The 15,133-nt window shown below is 45.0% G+C and overlaps 1 protein-coding gene across 1 annotated transcript; it reads right to left on the bottom strand.

The window, feature by feature from the left end:
* Positions 1 to 9,314: 9,314 nt before the first annotated feature.
* Positions 9,315 to 13,843, bottom strand: CHAC1 (ChaC glutathione specific gamma-glutamylcyclotransferase 1). The gene is made up of 3 exons (XM_045016423.1): positions 13,471 to 13,843; positions 12,866 to 12,901; positions 9,315 to 10,825 (listed from the first exon to the last, which is right to left on the bottom strand). The coding sequence occupies exons 1-3, from the start codon at positions 13,672 to 13,674 to the stop codon at positions 10,421 to 10,423; spliced, it is 645 nt and encodes a 214-aa protein (XP_044872358.1). The 5' UTR covers positions 13,675 to 13,843; the 3' UTR covers positions 9,315 to 10,420.
* Between the last annotated feature and the right edge of the window lie 1,290 nt (positions 13,844 to 15,133).

Raw genomic sequence — 15,133 nt, 5'->3', positions numbered from 1 at the left:
TATGCAATGTCCTCCTGGAGCATGAGGAGGTATAGAAGAGACGAGCTAGCAGCACAGGCACAGGAAGCACTGGAATGAAATATTTCCAGAAAAAAAAAACAACCCCAGCTACAAGACAGTTAGCTGATATATCTTTACAACCTTATGTCTGTTTTAAAACAAAAACTTAGAACGTTAAAGGTTTGTTGTTGTTTTTTAAAGATGTTTGAAAGGCAGGAAATTCCAAGTTGAAGTTACATTTAGGTAAATTTAAAAATCTGGAAATTCAGTTAAGTCTCCAAAAACAGCCTTAACTCTTCTCCTTTACCCTGCTAAAGTGATGCATTCTTATGCCTCTAATGCACGTTTCAAATATTTGCTGACTTTGTCCTTTATGTGGAAAAGAGCATAGTAGAAGTTTGTTTTAAAAAACGTGGTACAACACTCTGTGATTGGTAGATACATTTGTACAGTAGACAGAAGTCATAGTTGATATCTAGTTGTATATAAATGTTTTGGCCCCAGATCAACCCTGGATGTGTCAACAAGTCTAGTGGAGAATATAGAGAGAGTTTGGTTTGTTTGGGGGCTGGTTGTATTAATTTAGATGGAATAAATGAGCCAAAGGTGTTAATACAACCCAGTCACTGTCCAACATTAAACAATATTAAACAAAGTCCAGGGTTTGGTACACAAAGACCTCAGCCTGCTTAGTTCAATGGTAAACACACCATTAAACATCTTTTTAACCTTTTATTAAAGATACAGGAAAGAAGGAAAAACAGTTAAAGCATCTGAAATGTAACCATTAAATAAGGCTTTCATTTTTAACTACATTCCCTTTCCCTTTAGCCGGAGAGAGTTTTAGAAGGAAAAGAACCCATGTCTGACAGTCTCTTAGAAGATGCTATCAAAGATGGTAATACCTGTCCTTTTGGGGGGGAAAGGAAGAAGTTAGTTGAGATGTGCTGGAGTTGCTGTTGCTGATGAAGTCAAATCCCATTTCATCCCAGGTAGTGGTTGGGATTTAGCTGGTGCTGGCAGAGATGGCAATGTCATATGGGTGCTTCTCTATGGCCCTGGTCTGGTCAGGACATCTCTCAGGATGACGAAGGTCCAGGGTGTCAGGAAACAGTGGGGCTAGCAGCCATGATGGTGAAGCTTCCTCCAGTACCCTCTGTCTATTCGTCTCTATTTTTCCCACAACGTTTCTTTAAGGACCCCCAAAGGGAATGGTGGATGGAACAGCTCATCCCCTCATTATTTTGTCCATCAATTAGGCCTAATATCTAACACCAATTTTGGTTTATTAATATCTGGTTCCACATCTGTTTTTAACCAAGCATGATTAAAGATAGTCCTTGAGTCTCATCAATGTGGCGGCCTCTCTTGTTTGGATTAATTTAGTCTCTCTGGTTTTCTTGCACCTGTTTATAACATTCATTACTGAAAACAATTTGACTCAGCATTTGTTATAGGATATTGTAACATCTTATGAACTTTCATATATTCTTTACACCTGAGCTCACAATTAGGGTAAATTTGTAAGCCCAATTATCACAAGAGGCCATACATAGAAGGTCAGATATAGAAAAAGTCTCTTGACTAATGGGAAATATAGGAATAGGGCCAGAGAGTCTTTGATCTGGGTAATGGGTGGAACAGGGTAGGTGGCTCATTGTGAGGGGAATCAGTGACTGGGTAGATGATGTTTATGCAGTGAGCTTGAGTTCATACCTATTTTTACAGGAGGTGGAGGAGTTTATGTCCCTTTATTGGAAGGGTATGAAAAGGTAAAGGTGTTTGTGGGATACAGGTGGAAGATGGGGGGTGGAAGATAGGAATTGCCATACTGGATCAAGCCTGTGATCCATCTAGCCCACTATCTGCTCTGACAATCTAGTATGAAATATTTCAGAGGAGGGCACTCTTTAATGGACATGTATGGAAGGCATTCAGATACTACACTAGTGAGGGACATATAAATACCTAGATGATAAAAAGGAGTAACATGCCCATATAGGATGTTTTTTAATCTGGTCAGTGATTATCTTATGCCCTGAACATGTCTTTATCCCATACATATTATATTCTACCTACAACAACTGTGGATGGTCTCATTATCCATATAAGTATCTACTCCTTTTTTGAATCCTGCTAAACTCTTGGATTCCATGATACCTTGTGGCAGTCAGTTCCTCTGGTTAATCATCCATTCTGTATAAAATGTGTTTCCATGTATCAATTTTATTTGAAGACCCTTAATTCACAAACTTATTTTAGTGGCCTCAGACTTCCCAAGAATATTCTCCTCTGGCATAAGACTTGACGCATTCAAAACTTGAGGTTAAAGGGGGAGTTTTTCTGTTTTTGGCTAAAGATAGGGGTATGTGTGTTGAAACTAGGCTTAGATTGAAAATTACAGGCTTTTAGCTATTGTTGCAACACTGCAGTTCCTAGTGGATAAATGTCCACATCATTAAAATCACACAACCTTTGGCTGCTCTGCTGAGATGTTCAAGAATTAAATGAGCCTGGTGTGTCTGTGTTAAGGTTAAAGGCACATTGGCAGAGTGATGTGTGGGGAAATTTGCATTTCCACTGACCATACTGAAGATGATATATGATTTATAGAGAAAACATCAGACTTAGTGGCACTCAGTCCAACTCATTTCAAGAGAATGCAAACCACTCAAAATAGCAAACTGAACTTAAAACAACCCCAGAATTCAAACCCTGGTCATTCCTTAATTTTCCGGTTTGGGAGCAGGCTCTTGACTTGTCAGCAGATGGAAACCAGAACTTAGTATAAAGTGATTTAAAGCAAATCACCACCTAGATCCTTTCACTCATAAATTGGATCAGTTCCTGGGATGGCTTGTGATGGGATTTTGTAACATGTTGGCTGCTGGTGGTGCTATTCTCATCTTTTTATTTTACTTGGAATGTTTGTGATTTGTGTAAAATTGATGGGTTTGTGTGTAATTGTGTATTTAAGAGTTTCTCAGTATACTATGCAACATCTTATGCATGTACTGCTTTGACTGATTCATGCTGCAGTATGTGAGTCAATCTTACCCTATTGTTGCTGGTATACAGATGCCAGGCTCCCTTTAAGGTAGTAGGAATGGAGTACATGACTGGGACAAAAATTACTATTGTCAATATGAGGTGCCTACCATCTTATTATAATGTGTATCCAGAATGCTGCTAGTGCCAATGCTACAGATGGAAGAGCTCTGTTTGCTGCAGCCATTGTTGACCACATTGAGTTTATAATAAAGTGTGTGGACTGCTTTCTAGGGTATGCACAACAGCCAGAATAGACATCTCTAGAGGTTGTCTGGTTGGCATGATAGCCGATAGCTATAGTACATTTTTACTTTTTCTCTGCCTGTGAAACACCTGTAAGTGATTAAACAACAACAAAATCTGTCTACTAGCTGGCAGGCTAGCAAACACAAGTGGAACAATGTGTATGCCAGATATGAACAGCTGTATGTGGACTGCTGATGCAGCTGCAAAATGAACAGTTTGCCAGTTCCATCACTGGGAGCAAATGCCAGAAAGAGACAATTCATACTTCGGTGAATTCTCAGAACAGACTCATCTCTAAACATACAGCCACTTTCCAGCTGCTTGAATTCTCTCTCAAGGAATTATGGGGGAGGGATAGCTCAGTGGTTTGAGCATTGGCCTGCTAAACCCAGGGTTGTGAGTTCAATCCTTGAGGGGGCCACTTAGGGATCTGGGGCAAAAAATCAGTACTTGGTCCTGCTAGTGAAAGCAGGGGGCTGGACTCAATGACCTTTCGGGGTCCCTTCCAATTCTAGGAGATTGGTATATCTCCATATATTATAAGGAAGACTGACCCGCCCCACCAATAGACTACCAAACCTTTCCACCCAGACAAAGAACCTCAGTCCCCCACCACAGATCTCTAGTGCTCCTGCACCCTTTCCCTTTCTGAAATATGCCCTGGTGCTGCCATCATCGAGAAAGAAGTACTTCATCCCTTCTTCCCTGCCAGTTTTTCAACCTTCCCTCCATCTCCCATGGCAAGCAACCTAACACCTTTCCAAGCCCCTCAAGGCTGCATCTAATCTAGCAAACTTTATACCTGTAATTCATCACTGATGCAGTTCAGATACTTTTTACTACCATGTCTTCTAACCCAGACTAGGGTTAGGTGACATGGTAAAAACAAACACACAAATCCTGAGCCTGACCTACATGACCGTTTCTGTTTGCCACCAATGTCGGAATCATACTGATGGTGAATGATGGGCTTGAAGTTTGCTGGTATAGACCAGCTCTCGGTTTTTAGGTGTCATTCATCTGGAAATTAGATGATAGTCTAAGGTTGACGAACCAGATTTTTTTCTCTTTTGTCTCCTCTTAACCCTTTTCCTGTCTGAATCTGTTTCCCCCCTTCATACTCTGGCCTCGTGGGAGCAGTACCATAGATGTGTGTATGGTGATTTATATGTGAAGATGAAGAGGCAGATTAACTGGTTTCCTGAACCTTATATAGTTAGTTATATCCGTATAAAGTGGATATAAAATGCTACTGTTCTGTTGTGGTGCAAGGCAACAGTGAATCAGGACCAAGTTCCCTCCAGTGAAGAGTTTATTATCTCATCAAAGTATGCTGAAAGGGGGATGGATCATGCAGGGATTAAAATCATACGAATTGTGCTGTATTATTTAGACTTGACAAACACTTTGTAGAGTTTAATTTGTTTCTAACATAGATAGGAGAGGATTGTTAAGCAGTGGGAGGTAATCCACTAGAAGTGAGTTTGTAGGAGGGGGCTTGAAGGAGAGGAGAAAAGAATCTAGGGATAACAGAGGAAGGAAGCTGTTCTAGGTATAATCCTGCCTAGCTCTTGTCTGGCACTTTTCAAAGCAGGTAAGTATCATTATCGCAGATGGAGAAACTGAGTCACAGAGGAGTGGCGTGAGGAGGCAGCCTATGGTAAAGAGGGAGGAAATGGCTAAGCAGATATTGCACAAATGGCACAGTCCCCTGCCTGACTCCAGCTAGCTATTTTCAGTTTGGTTCTTGAGATACAAACCACCCCAGCTGCCCTTTTTGGATACTGGGCATGTCACATTAGCCGGGGGATGTAGTGAGTGTTACAGGCCTCAGGCTTTCTTTACTCACAAAGTGGCACAGGTCAAAACTGGGACGCTGACCTTTTTTGATTAAGAAAATGACTAAATTGTGACGTCCTGTCAGAATCTTGTTAAACAGGAAAGCCCTACGGAAGTTCCCCTTCTTCCGGAACTTTTCATCACTCTGTCTGACATCGATAAGGTATAGTAACAGACCGATGATGGGAGCTGTACAGGCTTCTCCACCCCACAGCTAGGACTGGAGGAAAACTACTTTTCCTTAAATTCTCCAGCCTCACCATAAACAGCTCATTGAAAAGTAAAGATTGTAGCTTGATGAACCTCCTTAATTCCTCCCCTCTTTGAACGATAACAGCAGAAGGAGTATTACCCTCCAGAGTCTGTTGCCCTTGAACATCCACTGTCCATTTCCTAGCAACTAGACCAGGGGTAGGCAACCTATGGCACAAGTGCCAAAGGCGGCACACGAGCTGATTTTCAGCGGCACTCACACTGCCTGGGTCCTGGCCACTGGTCTGGGGGGCTCTGCATTTTAATTTAATTTTAAATTAAGCTTCTTAAACATTTTAAAAACCTTATTTACATACAACAATAGTTTAGTTATATATTATAGACATAGAGACCTTCTAAAAACGTTAAAATGTATGACTGGCACGCAAAACCTTAAATTAGAGTGAATAAATGAAGACTCGGCACACCACTTCTGAAAGGTTGCCGACCCCTGAACTAGAGACTGTGGTCTACAGTACCAGTTCTGGTTTGACTGGATGGAGACAAACTGTCCTCTCCCTTCTCCTTGCTCTACAATCATTAAATAGCAGCACTGGTTGCCTATTGCGTAGTCACTATCTCTGTCAGCCATAGCGTGTATAGTATCTTTACAGCCTTCAGTAGTTTGGCAGGGCTTAAGGCTATTTATGCTCTGTTTAGGAATAATTCACCTTGTCATCCTTTTTCCTTTGTGTTTTATTGCTAAAGGTGTTTCCTTGAAAACAAGATGTGATTCTTAATACTTGCACTGCTTTCTAGTGAAGGGACATTGGCAAGCTGGAAGGGTTTGACAGCTGGGAAAGAAACAGGAGCTTGCAGGTCAGTTTGGCAGCATGAGGAGTACTTAGTGTAGGAGTGGTGGCAGGGGTCAGCAGCAGGAAGGGGCTCTGGTTGTTGTGGGTGGAATTAGCAACTGGGAAGTTGAGTGAAGCTTAGGGGCTATGATACAAGATTAGACACTGGTTGGTACCTGAGGAGAGATCTCATTTATCTGCTGTGCTCAGACATGAGTGAGTATGACGTAGATCCTCAAAGATATTTAGGTGCCTAACTCTCCCTGATTTTGAAAAGACTGGTAATACAAGAGAGAACTTTTTGCCATTAGGCTGTATGTTTGAATCCAGCCCAGCAGTTCCCTAATGTTGTTCCTAAGACCTGTTTAAGGGGGCCTCATATTTGCCAGTGGACAAGTGTCCACACCAATGTTGGCATTATCAGCAGAGGAGCCAAGAGCTGAATGGCTGTGGAGCCTGATCTATTTCCTTCTGATGAAAGATGGTTCTAATGCAGAACAGGCAGAAGAGTTTTTTTTATGTATTTAAGAAGAAAACAGATGATTTAGTCATATATGATGAAACTTTCCTTTCCAGTAACAACTACGGAGGCTTTGAAACAGCAGCTTCTAAAATCAGACATTTTTAAATCAGCACGTCTGGATAACTTGCATCCAAGAGTTTAAAAAAAAAAAAAAACCTGGCTGAGGAGCTCTCTCGACCAGTTATGCTGATTTTCAATCCACGCTGGAACACTGTGGAAGTTCCAGAAAGCTAATGTTGTGCCAGTACTCTAAAGGAGGAAAGAGGATGACCTGAGTAATTACAGTCCAGTCAGACTAGCATTGATCCTGGGGAAGACAATGGAATGCCTAATACAGGACTCAGTTTAATGAAGAATGTTAATTAATGCACATCAGCATGGTTTATGGAAAATAGATCCTTTCAAACCAACTTCATATTTTTTTTTTGAGACTACACATTTGACTGAGAAAGGTGATAGTGTTGATGTGCTGTACTTAGACTTCTGTAAGGCATTTGACTTGGTACCACCTGACATTTTGATTACAAAACTAGAATGATGCAAAATTAATGTGGCACACACATTAAATGGTTTTAAACTGAGCTACCTGATTGGTCTCAAAACATAATTGTAAATGGGAAATCACTGAGCAGGCATGCTTCCAGTGCAGCCCTGCAGGTCTATGCTATCTAACATTTTTATCAATGACCAGGAAGAAAACAAGATTATCACTGATAAAGTCTGCAGATTACATAAAGATTTTGGGAGTGATAAATAATGAAGAGGGTAGATGATACCACTACAGAGCAATCTGGATCACTTAGTAAACTGGACACTAACAACTGCTATGCATTTTAATATGACCCACTATGAAGTTATGCATCTAGGAACATAGAGTGCAGGCCATACTTACAGACTAGGGTGGGGTATGGTGAGGGACTAACCTGGAAAGCAGTGACTCTGAAAAAGATCTGGGGGGAGGGGGGCTGGTTTCATGGTAGATAATCAGTTGAACATGAGCTCCTGCTGTGATGCTATAGCCAAAAGGGCTAATGTGATCCTTGAATGCCCAACAGGAATCTTGAGTAAGAGTAGAGAAGTGATTTTACCTCTGTTGCACTATGACTGCTGCTGGAATGATGTATCCAGTTCTGGTGCCCACAATCCAAGACTATTGTTGATAAATTGGAGAGGGCTCAGAAGTGCCAAGAGAATGATTGATTAAAGGGATTGGAAGACGTTAAAACAGATTGAACTCCTTGAGTCTGTTTTAACAAAGAATAGATTAAGGGACTCTGGCCTGAGCGTGGATGTCTACACAGCAATTTTATATCCTCATAGCCTCAATGCTGCGTCCCAGGCTGATGTGGGCCAGTTGCATGGATTTTGTTGCAGTGAAGACATAACCACAGTGTCATGGCTAAATTACAAGGTGCAACAGATTGTTCAGCATGAATAGCTAATGCATATTTCAAGGGACCACTGAATGTCAAGAGGCCAGTTAACAACCTTCCAGTCAGGGGTTAGTGTGTTATAGATTGTTATAAGCAGCCACACTTTCTCTTTTCAGTGTCTTTGGACAGCTCTGGAATCAGGGCAATTTATGATTATACCTTAGAAGCATTGGAAACAATTTATCTTCCCTCTGTGCCTGTATTTCTGTACAAGGAAAACATTTTAGCTAGTAACATCTCTTGTTCAGCTGCTTCTTGGAAATGGTAGGGCAGCCTGTTTCTCCTTTCTGGGCATCCTCCCCAAGCTGGAGCTGCATTTCTGTGCCTGCCCTTTATCCTCAGGAGCACTGCTTTAGAGTTCACAGCAACCAGCCCTTAGGATCAGCAGACTAGAGGTGGAGGGAGAGAGAGAATTATCTCCTTTTCCTTTGACAGGTGTGGTTCTTTTGCTAGTATTGCAGGGGGAAGTCACATCAGTACTACCAGACTGCACTTATTGCTTACACCATAGAGGATGGCAAGCGCACTTTGAGATGAGACTTTAAAAAAAAAAAATAGGGATGGGAGTAGTAGGTGGTAGCCACCAGCTCTTAAACTAAGGTCTTGTCTACATTACTGGCTGGATCAAGGGGCAGTGATCAATCCAGCATGGGTCGATTTATCGTGTCTAGACTAGATGCGATAAGTCGACTGCCGAGCACTCTCCCCATCTCTGGTACTCCACCAGGGTGAGAGCCACAGTCAACAGCGGAGCATTAGCTGTCGACTTACCGCAGTGTCTTCAGTGCAGTAAGTAGATTTAAGTACATCGACTTCAGCTACGCTATTCACATAGCTGAAGTTGCTTAACTTAGATCAATTCCCCCTAGGGTGACCAGTCCTGATAGGAACCTATATAAGAAAAAGCTCCAACTATTACCCCCCTCCCGTCCTGATTTTTCACACTTGCTATCTGGTCACCCTAAATTCCCCCCCCTCCCCCCCCCCAATGTAGACTAGGCCTAAGTAAGGAGAGAATAGTGGAATTAGTGTGTGGGGCAGTGGGGGACTAGTGTTAGTCTAACTGTTTTAGTGTAGTCACTCACATGCAGGATATTCTCTTGGCGTGTGCCATTAGCTTTTAATCCTCCCCCACCCCCAAATGCATAACTTTGCTGTTTAAAAGAATCCATCAGGTTTGTTTTTCATTTTAGTGTCAGTTGGTTTATTACTGGGCACAATACAATTTCACTTTCTCATACACACAAGCCACAGTAACATGTCAGACAAACATTTCCTCTCCCATATCATGGTTAAACTGTTTAAAAAACAAGACTAGTCCATGTTGTCAGAGCCTGTTCCTGAGAGGGATTCTACTACCATACCTTGCAATAGCAGCAGCTCTGTCACAAACACTATTGAACTTGCCGGGTGAAGCTGATGAGTTTAGTCTTTACAGTTTCATCAGCTTCCTTCTCCCCACTCAACACTGTCCGGACAGCTTTTTCTCCATGTGTAAACTCAAGGTCTGGTAAGGGGCTCACACCTGTGTGCCACACCCTGCACTGCAGGGCATGAGCTGTTCTATCAGCAGACAGACATTCCCCCTCTTAAGGAAATATGTATTACTACACATTACAATAAATACATCTTCAAGTTGCAAAAGTAAGTGCATTGGTTCTGTCCTTTTGAGACATATATAAGGAGGTAGGGCTCATAAGAACTTAGAGGCAAATTAATTTTATATTGCACAGGAGACCCGGCATTATACTTTAAAGTCCGGTCACTGTACTGGAGCTGGGAGAGGGAAGAAAGAGGAGGTCTCATTTGATACTAAGCATGCTCTTGTCCCCACCACTGTACAAGTGGCTTTGCCAGTCTGAGGTAGAGTGACCATTATACTGTGAAACACTGCAGTCAAGTCCAGCTCAACTGGTGTCTAAAATAAAAGTACATTGAAGAGGACAGCATCCTCTGTCTCTCTAAAAGAAGAGGAGTGAACACCATACTGTTCACATTTGACTGCCACAGAACCAAGCCTGACAGTGAAAACTCATCAGTCATGATCCTCACACCCAGCTCGGAGACCAGAAATGGCCACCATGGTTTCCACAGGTGGTGAGTATGGTACCTCAAGTATGCTTGTAGCAGTTTCCCCGCCCCCAACTACTTGCTCACTGTCATGCTTATGTCTCCCCCACTCCAGTGTATTTTTTCCTTGCTTTCCTTCCCCCTCACGTCTTTGTTTGATATTTTCAAATGAAGACATCTCCCCTTTCAACCCTCTGAGATAGGAGTCTCATTCACACCTCCACTAAAGGCTCCTCAGCCTGGCATAGACAGGGCAGGATGGAAACAAGGGCCTCCTCAATGGAAAACAAGTGTTCGTCCTCCACCTGGGGACAAAAGTAGCGCATGAAGTCTGCCAGTCGCAGCAGATACTCTATGTTGTGTCCAGACCGACCACTCGAGACAATGATCTGGGCTGCAATGTCCTCTTCAGATGCTGGGCCAAGGTAGGTGGGGTTCTGGGGTGTAGCAATGTAAACTAGGGCCAGGATGGGTTCATCAGCCTCTTTATCCTGGGGGTGGAACTTCACTAGTTTGGTGTCATAGCCCCCCAGGACTGCTTCTCGCATGTTCAAGTACTGGAGCGATGCAGCAATCTGCTCTCCACAAACTTCATAGGCAACACCCCATGTGCATGCCTGAAATTACAAGTGAAGGTTATTTGCTAATGCAGATACAATGCAACAAATGCACCAGCATTTCCTATACAAAACCTTTTGTTTCACAGTCTTTGTTTAGTCCTGAGCTGATGGTGTCAAATTTGCAGATGAACTGGAGCTCAGCAGTTTCTCTTTGAAGTCTGGTTCTAAAGTTTTTTTGCTGCAGGATGGCCACCTTAAGGTCTGCTATTGTGTGGCCAGGGAGGTTGTAGTGTTCTCCTACAGGTTTTTGTATATTGCCATTCCTAATGTCTGATTTGTGTCCATTTATCCTTTTCCTTAGAGACTGTCCAGTTTGGCCGATGTACATAGCAGAGGGGCATTGCTGGCATATGATGGCATATATTACATTGGTGGATGTGCAGGTGAATGAACCGGTGATGGTGTGGCTGATCTGGTTAGGTCCTGTGATGGTGTTGCTGGTGTAGATATGTGGGCAGATCAGACATTAGGAATGGCAATATACAAAAACCTGTAGGAGAACACTACAACCTCCCTGGCCACACAATAGCAGACCTTAAGGTGGCCATCCTGCAGCAAAAAAACTTTAGAACCAGACTTCAAAGAGAAACTGCTGAGCTCCAGTTCATCTGCAAATTTGACACCATCAGCTCAGGACTAAACAAAGACTGTGAATGGCTTGCCAATTACAGAACCAGTTTCTCCTCCCTTGGTTTTCACACCTCAACTGCTAGAACAGGGCCTCATCCTCCCTGATTGATCTAACCTCGTTATCTCTAGCTTGCTTCTTGCTTGCTTATATTTACCTGCCCCTGGAAATTTCCACTACTTGCATCCAAAGAAGTGGGTATTCACCCACGAAAGCTCATGCTGCAAAAACATCTGTTAGTCTACAAGGTGCCACAGGATTCTTTGCTGCTTCTACAGAACCAGACTAACACGGCTACCCCTCTGATACTTTTGTTTCAGGATGCATGGTCACCCTGTCTAGTTAAACAATGGGAACAAGGCCTGAAAAGACACATCAGGCATCTGAGGCTACGTCTACACTACCCGCCGTATCGGCGGGTAGCGATCGATTTTTCAGGGATCGATATATTGCGTCTCATCTAGACGCGATATATCGATCCCCGAACGCGCTTATATCGATTCCGGAACTCCACCACCGCGAACGGCGGTGGCGGCGTCGATATGGAGAGCCCCAGAGATCGATCCCGCGCCGTGAGGACGGGTAAGTTATCGATATAAGATACTTCGACTTCAGCTACGTTATTCACGTAGCTGAAGTTGCGTATCTTATATCGATTTTTCCCCTTAGTGTAGACCAGCCCTGAGAAGGGACGGCACAACTGATCCAAGGAAAGGGATGGAGGAAGATATGGTCTCCCTCTTCTGTTCTCCAAGGTAGCAAAGAATAGTTGCCTCTGTCTTTCAAAGTCACATAAAGTGCAAAATTCAGCTCTTAGTGTATGCCATTGAAATAAGAAAAACTGGCCCCAGAACACTTCCAGCAGCCTGGTATTCTTTCACAGGGCAAAAAGGCTCTCTACTGACTAGTTTATTCTGGAGGGGCAAATCTAGTGTCCACTTTCATCTTGCAGGACAAGAGACTAAATTAATCCCTAGTGAAAAGCATCAAAGTGAGTGTATTGGTGATTAATCTGGCACAGCATGTCCCATTTCATTTAATTTGCCAGGTCTCTAGTTTTAACTCTAACCTTCTTTGGCTGAATGGTCTAAAGCAGTGTCTGCAATTCCCTCACTTCCAGCTGAGTCTGCTGCCTAAAAAAAAATAAGATCTCCAGCAAGGCCATCATGTTGATTTATACTAACCCACAAAACTGTATCCTACACTTGTTTTACCATTATTATGGGATACAGTTGCCAAGAGGTTACCACTGCCATGTAGTTAATGATGGAGATGTTGATTAGCTACTGAAATCGTCTAGTATCATTACTGTGGGCATAATCCAACTAAAGCCACACAATAAACCTGAATAGTAGCAGCTGTAGGTTTAATATATTTCATTAAAAGAGATGCTAGATGTAGATACTTACATCATAATCCTCCTGGAGCGTAACCACACGGCCAGGCTACAGAGGGAGAGAAACATTTTAGAAACCAGACCAAGTACCAAGTTATCAGTACAGGCAAGCTAGGATGATACAGCCCTGCTGATACCCGCCGCAGCTCCGGGTACCACCATTACACTGCAAGTCACTGCAGGCCCATGAGACACCAGCAGCTGCAGGGCACCCAGCATCATCATGATGCCACCAGCTTCAGACAGGGTATGGGTTGTGCCAGGAGGCACAGCAGGGTGGGAAAGAGGCAGATTTTTTCCCCTAAGATTATTAGATCTGGAGCTGAATTTACAAACAGCTGAATCCCGAGAGAATCTGGGCAGGTGCCTTTATCAGTAAAAAGGGCCACGTACCACTTCCAGCAGAGGTATCTAGCCCACCCCACCCAGGCACTGACTGCTCCAAGGGCAGGTAGATGCCAAGGGGTGGCTTTGATTAGCCACTTCCTGACACCCCCATGCCCATGGCAAGGCGCCGGAGATTCACCCCCCGGGTTACCCACCTTCACCCCCCACACACACCCGGGCCCGCACTCCCTCCTTGTGCCCCCCAGCAGCCGGGGTCCGATCCCCCTTTACCATCTTCTCGTTGCCGCGGTGGAAGGTGTCTCCCTGCCAGAAGCGGCGGCTGTAGCCGCGGATGAAGCCCACCTTCCGGGAGCTGAACTCGAAATCGGGTCTCCACACCAGGGAGCCGTAGCCGAAGATCCAGAGGGGCGTTTTCTGCTCCCCAGCATCCTCCTCCTGCGCCTGGCGCTCCGCGGGCGGCGGATCCCGCTTCATCGCCCCGCTGCACCGGGCCCAGGGGGCGGGGGCCGCTGGCGGCGAGGCGGGTGCAGCGGCGCTGCAGGAGGCTCCCGAGGCTGCTGCACGGGGACAGCCCCAGCGCGGGGGGGGGCGGGGCGGCTCTGCTCGGCCGGGGGCTCCCGCGGCAGGGACTGGGCTACCGGGCACTGAGCGACACGCCGGCAGCCCCAGCGCTTTAAACCCCAGCCAGGCGCAAGCTCCGCCCACCTGTCACAGTGCGGTGCGCTAGGAAGGGGCTCGTTGTCGTCGCCTCCAATCAGCGGCCCCGGCTCCGGTCCTCTGCCTCCATGCGGAACTGTGATTGGGAGGAAGAGCCTTCAGTCCCGGCGGAGCTCGCTCGCTGATTGGTCGAATGCTGACTCCTGTATCAATCCGGGATGATGCAACGGAACGGAGATCTTTCGCCGGGCCGTGCGTAGGGGAAAGCCGGCGGCGGATTGCATCAGGTAGCCAGGCCATGGCGAGAGGCGGGGGCGGGACGGATGTGGGGCAGTAGGAAAAAGGCGGGCTCGTGGAACGCTCATAGCTTGGACTGGTCCAGGCCTCAGAGCCAGTCCACTGCCTGTCTCTGCCCCTCACTCTCTAAAATGGGCACAACCATACTTCCCTGTACCACAGCCTAAGCTAAATAGTGAGGTTACACGGATGGGGGAGATGTTATAAGTATCTAGCTCGTAGTAGTGGGAAGGGATAGAATACAGTAAAGATCTGGGGTTAAGACGTAAAGAAGCAGGTTATCCGAATAAGTGGCTCAAACTTCCAAACTGTTAAATCATTTAATTACATCGTTTTATTACTGACACCTCCTACTCTCCTATTGTTTGTCACCAACTTGATATGTTTTATCTCAGCCTAAACTGTACCGTTTCTAGGGCAAGGACTACATGTTTCTTCTTCGAGTGATTGCTCCAATGCATTCCAGTTAGGTGTGCGCGCCGCGCGTGCACGGCTTCTCCGGAACTTTTTTCCCTAGCAACTCCGGCGGGCCGGCTGGCGCCCCCTGGAGTGGCGCCGCTATGGCGCTAAATATATACCCCAGCCGGCCCGTCCGCTCCTCAGTTCATTCTTACCGCCCGTGACGGCCGGTCGGAACTGTGGAGTGCTCGTTGGCCTCCACTGCCCTAGCTCTTCCTATTTTGTATATAGATAGTTAGTTGTTTAGTTAGTGATTAGAGTTGTTATAGTTCTTGTAGTGTAGTTGTTCTAGGTTTTAGTAAACGGTTAAGGGGGGTTTCCCCCCCTTCCATTTCCTGGTGCGGGCTCATGCCCAGGGCACCGGGCTTCAAGCCCTGCGCTGTGTGCCAAAGGCCTATGCCAATTGGCGATCCACACGACGCTTGCCTCCGTTGCCTCGGAGAAGGACATCGCACCGACAAGTGCGTTATCTGTTCTGCTTTTAAGCCGCGGACACGCAAAGAACGGGACTACAGGCTTA

Source organism: Mauremys mutica, chromosome 4 (genome assembly GCF_020497125.1).
Source record: "Mauremys mutica isolate MM-2020 ecotype Southern chromosome 4, ASM2049712v1, whole genome shotgun sequence".
NCBI classification, from domain to species: Eukaryota; Metazoa; Chordata; order Testudines; family Geoemydidae; genus Mauremys; species Mauremys mutica.
Note: the sequence above shows the minus strand (reverse complement) of the source record. Positions and strands in the feature narration are given on the sequence as shown.